Below are 7799 nucleotides of genomic sequence, written 5' to 3'. Positions count from 1 at the left end.
TTCGTATATTATTGGTTTAAGTTGTCGAAATTTAATATTTCAATTGTAAGGCTGGCATTAGCATACATTTATAAGAGATATGCATTTTTTAATAGTTTTTTTAATATGGCTCTTATTTGAAGACGAAAAAGCATAGATTTTCTTACAAAATGACTGATAACTAAAAAACTAATCCAAATTTTTGAAAAAGAAAAAAAATACTTCTTCATTATGTCAAAACATAATTTTGTGTCAAGTTTCGTGCCAGGGCGAGGCTTTTGGGGCGATATATTGTGATTACAGACAGACACACAGCCGCATTTATCGGAAGCACGAAACATTGTGGTGACCCGGATTTTAAAGGTTAGTTTTCTTTTGCAATATTAATTGGCGACTGCAATTATGGATTCTCTTATCGCCAAACGAACTCCTGTTCGTGGAACATTTACAAAACGTTATAATCAGTTATTGGCGATGTGTAAGGAAAATAAAAGTACCCGTGAAGATATTGAAATTAAATTTTCCTCTTTTGAACGTATTGCAAACGATTTGGCATTATTAGATGAAGAAATATATAAATTATTAGTTGACGCCAAATCAGAAAACTTATCTGAAGAATACGATAAAATTGAAGAGTACAAGGAAAAAACCGATGCAATTCGTATTAAAGTTAAAATATATTTGGAAAAATTTCTCACATTTCCCGAAACCGCTTTGTCTGTGGCGGCTGAAAAGACAAAATTAAAGCTTCCCAAAATAGAATTAGTTAAATTTAGTGGGGAAGTCAAGGATTGGTTAAGTTTTTGGAGCCAATTTAGTCGAATCCATGATGATGAAGGTATGAGTGATGAGGACAAATTCCAATATCTCATTCAATGCATGGTTGTCGGAAGTAGAGCAAGGGAAATCGTGGACAGTTATCCGCCGTCTGCTGATAATTATGCCAAAGTGGTAGAAAGTTTAAAAACGAGATTTGGGCGGGAAGAACTTCTCGTCGAATATTACGTAAGAGAATTATTAAATTTAGTGGTGAAAAATGTAATGAACACAAAAGCAAAGATGAACATAATGCAACTTTACGATAAATTGGAGTCATATCTGCGTTCACTGGAGTCTATTGGCGTAACAAAAGAGAAATACGCAGCAATGTTGTTTCCGCTTGTGGAATCATGTATTCCAGAGGATTTATTAAGAGTGTGGCTGAGAAATCCTGTAATTACTAAGGAAAATGATTCAAGTGATTCCTATGGCAATAAATTATCGCAGTTATTAACATTTTTGAGAGCCGAAGTCGAAGGCGAAGAACGTATTTCTATGGCAAAAAATGGTTTTAAAAATAATGACTCTTCGCATCGTAAAAGAGACAAAGATTTCGAAATATCAACTCCTGCTTTTACTGCAAATGATTTGCTCTCTGAGAATAAGCCAATAGCACCACATTTTAAACGCAACTGCATTTTTTGCGGGAAGCAACATAATTCAGAAAATTGTTTTAAAGGAAAGAATTTATCATTAGATGAGAAACAGGAAATAATAAAGAAACAAAAGGCCTGTTTCTTATGTCTGAAGGTGGGACATCGCTCGAAACACTGCAGGGCTAATATTCGATGTATTGTTTGTAACAAAAGACATTGGCCTGTAATGTGCCCAGACTTGAGCCAAATAAATCAGACACCGGCTGTGGGCACATCAGCTGAAGAAAATACTACTTTGTCGAATCAAAGCCAACCTGAAGTCTTATTGCAAACCCTTATGGTAGTTATTGAAGCTAATGGACGACGGAAAACTGTTAGAGCACTATGTGATACAGGATCTCAACGGTCGTACATCCTGAAATCAACAATAAATGAAATGGGATGGAAGACCAACAAATATGAAACTTTAACACACGTAGTCTTTGGTGGAGCTAGTTCCAGAAAAGAACATAAAAAATACACATTGTGGATAAGAAATATGAAGAAAAATAACAAGTTCGAAATTCAAGTTTTAGACCAACAGGTAATATGTGGATGTATTCCAAGTTTGAAAAATGGTTCTTGGTTAGCTGAATTACGAAGTAAAGGAATCCATATCTCTGATGTAGGTAAAGATTCTCAACAAATCGAACTTTTGATAGGAGCGGATTATATTGGAAAACTATACACTGGTCAAACCATGCAATTAAAGTGCGGACTGGTAGCGATGGAAACGTACCTTGGTTGGACTGTAATGGGAAAAACAAACCATACTTGTAGTTCCACTGGGCTTATCTCAACATCACTTTTCATTCAAAATACTTCGGTTACTGACTTATGGGAATTGGAAACAATTGGTATATCTGATCCTTGCGAGACAATTACTTCAGAAGAATACGATGCTCTTGCAACGGAACACTTTTCTAGAAATGTCAAAATAAACCCAGATGGTCGATATGAAATTAGTCTTCCTTGGGTGAAAGATGTAAACGATATGCTCAGTAACAGAGATATTGCGGGCAGAAGATTGAAAACGATGACAACTAAACTTATCAAGGATAACCGTTTGGATAGTTATAATGCAGTTTTTGGAGAATGGATAAAAGAAGGTTTCATCGAAGAATCAAACGAAGGTACCGGCCATTATCTTCCTCATAGAGGAGTTTTCAAGTCCAATTCCACCACGAATGTCAGACCAGTTTTTGACGCTTCTTGTAAAACAAGAGATAACTTATCGTTAAATGACTACCTGATGAAAGGACCAAATTTGTTAAAAATGATCCCTACCTTACTAATAAAATTTCGAGAAAAGAAAATTGGAGTTGTATCAGATATAAAGAAGGCTTTTCTCCAAATATCCGTAAATGAAGACGATAGAAAATATTTAAAATTTCTGTGGTGGGAGGAAAAAGAAGCGAAAACAGTTAAAGTTTTTCAACACGCCAGAGTTGCCTTTGGTTTAAATTGCAGTCCCTTTTTGCTGGGAGCTGTTATTCAACATCATTTGAACAAGTATGAATCCTCAAATTTCCAAGATGTGGCTATGAAGTTGAAAAAATCCTTCTACGTTGACAACTGTGTCACGTCTGTAGATTCTGAACAAGAGTTAAAAGAGTTCATTCAATGTTCGACAGACTTAATGGCTGCAGCGAAATTCGAACTGCGAGGTTGGGAGTTTACAGAGAAAGAAAACTTAACTGAAAAATTTGAACCGTCACCTGTGTTGGGTCTTCTGTGGGACAGATCAGAAGACGTATTGTTTTGTGACACTCGAACAATTATTGATCCTCCAGAAATTATCACCAGAAGAGTAATATTATCTTTTGCTAATCGAGTGTTTGATCCAATCGGATTTACTTGTCCAATTATGTTATATCCGAAGATTTTATTGCAAACAAGTTGGCAATCAAAATTAGGTTGGGATTCAAAAGTTTCTGAGGATATAAAAAAGAAATTTCTCAAATGGTTGGAAGATCTGAATATACTGCATACAGTGAAAATTCCCCGTCACGCTATTTTGAGAAATAGTAGCTTAAGTCTTCATGTATTTTGCGACGCTAGTGGTCTGTCATATGCAGCTGTTATTTTCATAAGATGTGAGACACCATATCAAACAACAGTACAATTGTTACTTGCTAAATCAAGAATAGCACCTTTAAAAAGAATATCTATTCCCAGACTTGAACTTCTAAGCTGTTGCATTGGTACTCGTCTAGCAGATTTCGTTAAGAAAAGCTTGGAAATCGAAAATGTCAAGATTCATTATTGGTCCGATTCTACAACTGCTTTACAATGGATCCAGAAAGATGAGCCATGGAGTGTGTTTGTCAGAAATAGAGTTAAAGAAATCCGTGCTCTTTCATCAGGAAATTGGCGACACGTTCCCGGTCACTCTAATCCAGCCGATCTACCATCACGCGGCTGCTCGGTAACAAAATTATTGAGTTCAAGGTGGTGGGAAGGTCCTTCCTGGTTGAAATTACCTGAAAACACATGGCCTCTATCTGAATATAAAATTGATGAAGACGTTATCAACAAGGAAAAGGAAAAAAGAACAACCATACTCGTAAGTAAAAATTTGCTTGGAACAAACCAGTTTTTTTCTTATTTTTCAAGCTACACAAAAAATGTCAGAATGGTTGGATGGATTCTAAGATTCCTTGAAAATTGCAAACTGTCTGAAAAAGATAGGCAAAAAGGTGGACTAACTCTGGCTGAAATAGAAAATGCAGAAATCAAACTTATAAAAGTTATACAAAATGAAGCCTTTACTGCAGATTATATAAAAAGCTTAAAATCATTGAATGTCTTCAAAGATGAAAAAGGAATGTATAGAATTAAAACAAAATTGACAGAGAGAAATGATACCGAGAATTTTAGATTGCCTATTCTGCTTCCAGAAAAACTTGTATTGGTTGATATGCTAATCAAAGAGAAGCATTTGAAATGTTTACATGCTGGACTGCAAATTTTACTGTCCAATTTAAGAGAAAATTATTGGATTATTAATGGACGTCGAGCAGTTCGTCGCATCCTCAAGACCTGTGTTAGATGCAAACGATATAATGCACGAAGTATAAAAACTGTTCCCGTAGGTTTACCTGAAGACAGAGTTAAAGAAGCTTCTATTTTTGAAGTGGTCGGGATAGATCTTGCCGGACCTCTTCATTTAAAGGAAGGTGTGAAAAGTTGGATTGTCATCTACACATGTGCCGTTTATCGATCAATACATCTCGAACTTGTGCTGTCACTTTCAACTAAGGCGTTCCTTTTAAGTTTACGAAGATTCATTGCTCGCCGAGGAAGACCTCACATCATCTATTGTGACAACGGGAGTAATTTTATAGGAGCTGAGAATCTACTTCAGTCCTTAGATTGGAAGTCAATTGAAGCTGAAACATCAGTATACAAAATTGAATGGAAATTTAATCCACCATCTGCTCCCTGGTGGGGAGGCTTTTGGGAGATTATGGTGAAATTGGTAAAAAATATTCTTCGAAAAATTTTGGGGAAAGCATGCCTTTCATACGAAGAAATGATTAGTGTTCTGTGTGACTGCGAGTCCGTTATCTTCCGTTATCGTGCTTCCGATAAATCTACCCGATCTATCCAGCGATGAAATAACTTAAATTTACAAGAAATACCTGCGTACACATATTTACAAAAGCAACCATTTTTATTTTCATAGAACACATCTAGCACAACATTCTTTTTGTTGCCACTCACACTTTTCATATATACACAGGCTAAAAAATCGTTTTAGTTATTATTTACACTTTAAATGAATGACGTCATCTTATGAGAGTGACGTAACACTCCCACCTTTTGATTATGTGTATTTCATTAATCAAAATAACAAAAAATCTAATATAAATTTAAAATTATGTGTCCAAATATCTTGATGGAATCTTAACCGTTCGGCCGCTTCTTGTGGTAACGATGTTTCGTAAGGTACTTTGGAAATTTTTATGCTTGTCACCTTCATTTGAAGTTGCGCTTGCGATTGGAGTTGAACCTTCATTTGGTGTCGAACGTATTTCCAGCGGATAAATCCGCTGCACTGGCCTCAAAAACTCGGTATGTGCTGTTTTAAGTCGAGCCACGCGTATCCTTTTATCTTTTCCCGGATAGACGGCAATAACTTTAGCCATCGGCCAGTGTAATCTTTTCTTTAAGTCATCTTCGATTAACACAATCTCGCCAACCTTTAGATCATAATAGTTATTCTTCTTGCGCGGTTGAAGGAGTGTCGCTAGGTATTCGCGGCGAAATCTTTTTCTTAACTGTTCTCTTAACGTCTGTTGATACCTATAGCGTTTTTTAAGATCTATTGTATCCAGCTGATCTAAATCAGGTACTCCCACCGTCGAGATCTCTTGTAAAAACATGGACGGAGAATACATAATAATAAATGCGGCTGTGTGTGTGTCTGTCTGTCTGTAATCACAATATATCGGCCCAGAAGCCTCGCCCAGGCACGAAACTCGGCACATAATTGTGTTTTGACGTAATGAAGAAGTATTTTTTTTCTTTTTCAAAAATTTGGATTAGTTTTTTAGTTATCAGTCATTTTGTAAGAAAATCTATGCTTTTTCGACTTCAAAGAGCCATAAAAAGTGCATATACTTTTCTCCACTCTTATAAATGTATGCTAATGCGAACCTTACAATTGAAATATTAATTTTCGACAACTTAAACCAATAATATACGAAGGAATTAATAATTATTTGTAAGGTTCGCATTAGTTTACATTTATCAAAGTGGAGAAAAGTTTAACTTTTGTATTAAAAATGTGGCAACATATTCGATACGTAAATAGAACGCTTCTCTTTGATATATTTTTATAAACGCAGTGCTATAAGCGAAAGCAGAGAGCACGCCGCACTTTACACCGCACTTTAATTTCGCCAAGGGGCACCCTCAAGTATATTTTTCCCAATTTCTATTTCTATATAATTTTTTATGGTATCAATTTCTATTTCTATAAAATTTTTTATGGTATCAATTTCTATTTCTATATAATTTTTTATGGTATCAATTTCTATTTCTATATCGCTACAAAAATTATCGTCTTCGCTTAAGAAAAAAGAAATAGAGCGTGGAAAGAACTTATTATAACAATTATGAACAGCGACAAATATTGGGTATTGAGTATAGTAAAGTGCGGCGTGCTCTCTGCTTTCGCTTATAGCACTGCGTTTATAAAAATATATCAAAGAGAAGCGTTCTATTTACGTATCGAATATGTTGCCACATTTTTAATACAAAAGTTAAACTTTTCTCCACTTTGATAAATGTAAACTAATGCGAACCTTACAAATAATTATTAATTCCTTCGTATATTATTGGTTTAAGTTGTCGAAAATTAATATTTCAATTGTAAGGTTCGCATTAGCATACATTTATAAGAGTGGAGAAAAGTATATGCACTTTTTATGGCTCTTTGAAGTCGAAAAAGCATAGATTTTCTTACAAAATGACTGATAACTAAAAAACTAATCCAAATTTTTGAAAAAGAAAAAAAATACTTCTTCATTACGTCAAAACACAATTATGTGCCGAGTTTCGTGCCTGGGCGAGGCTTCTGGGCCGATATATTGTGATTACAGACAGACAGACACACACACAGCCGCATTTATTATTATGTATATAGATGTATAGATAACACAACTTTAATCAACATGTGAGAGAGATCAAAGAACCATCATTCTGGAACTCTTTTTTATCTTCAATATTTTATTTAATCTCGTGAGAAATATTTCAACGAAATTGTATTTCAATCTTTTCTAGCTTATTTTTGCTTAAGTGCATTTAAGCATTCAAATTTTTTAGCATTAATGCAGTTGTGATTCAGTTTAGTTGTGCCACGTAATAAAAATATTCTTGAATCAAAAATGTTAGGAAAATCAAAGAAATTAGAACCATCATTTTGGAATTGCTTTTATCATAAGAATTTGATTTCATTTCGGCAGAAATATTTTATTATTAACGTAATTTAATTTCTATATTTTTTAAACTTAATTTTGTTCTAGTAACATTCAAATTTGTATTGTTTTGATATAGTTTTAATTCAGTTTAAGTGTACTGTTTAATAGTAATAAGCTTGAATCAAACATGTTAAAAATATTAAATAAAAAAACTAGAACCATCATTCTGGAATTACTTTTATCATCAAGATTTTATTTAATCTCGTAAGAAATATTTAAATTTAAACGAAATTGTATATAATTCTTTTTTTTTCTAACTTATTTTCTTAAATTCATTTAAACATTAAATATTTAAAGCTTTAGGGCTGATGGGATTCACTTTAGTTGCGCTATTTAACAATAACATCCTTGAATCAAAAATTTTAGAAAGATCAGAAAC

The 7799-nt window shown here is 34.1% G+C and overlaps 1 protein-coding gene across 1 annotated transcript; it reads left to right on the top strand.

Annotated features, from left to right (window-relative positions):
* Positions 1–381: 381 nt before the first annotated feature.
* On the top strand, positions 382–5052 carry LOC147810953 (uncharacterized). Its single transcript, XM_087162165.1, has 4 exons — positions 382–457; positions 566–1879; positions 1970–2647; positions 2765–5052. Exons 1-4 carry the CDS (start codon positions 382–384, stop codon positions 5050–5052), a joined length of 4356 nt encoding a protein of 1451 aa, XP_087018291.1.
* Positions 5053–7799: the final 2747 nt, after the last annotated feature.

This window comes from Parasteatoda tepidariorum, chromosome 4, assembly GCF_982258835.1.
Source record: "Parasteatoda tepidariorum strain Cologne lab strain chromosome 4, Ptep-v5.0, whole genome shotgun sequence".
Taxonomy (NCBI): domain Eukaryota; kingdom Metazoa; phylum Arthropoda; class Arachnida; order Araneae; family Theridiidae; genus Parasteatoda; species Parasteatoda tepidariorum.
The sequence above is the reverse complement of the archived record's forward strand: the minus strand, read 5'-3'. Positions and strand labels throughout refer to the sequence as shown.

What these genes read in the sequence shown, in the direction of transcription:
- LOC147810953 (XM_087162165.1), top strand. Translation starts at nt 382, where the DNA reads ATGGATTCTCTTATCGCCAAACGAACTCCTGTTCGTGGAACATTTACA. An exon ending in TAATCAGTTATTGGCGATGT is followed by an intron (nt 458 to 565) that starts GTAAGGAAAATA and finishes ATAAATTATTAG; the next exon opens with TTGACGCCAAATCAGAAAAC. An exon ending in TTTAACACACGTAGTCTTTG is followed by an intron (nt 1,880 to 1,969) that starts GTGGAGCTAGTT and finishes TTCAAGTTTTAG; the next exon opens with ACCAACAGGTAATATGTGGA.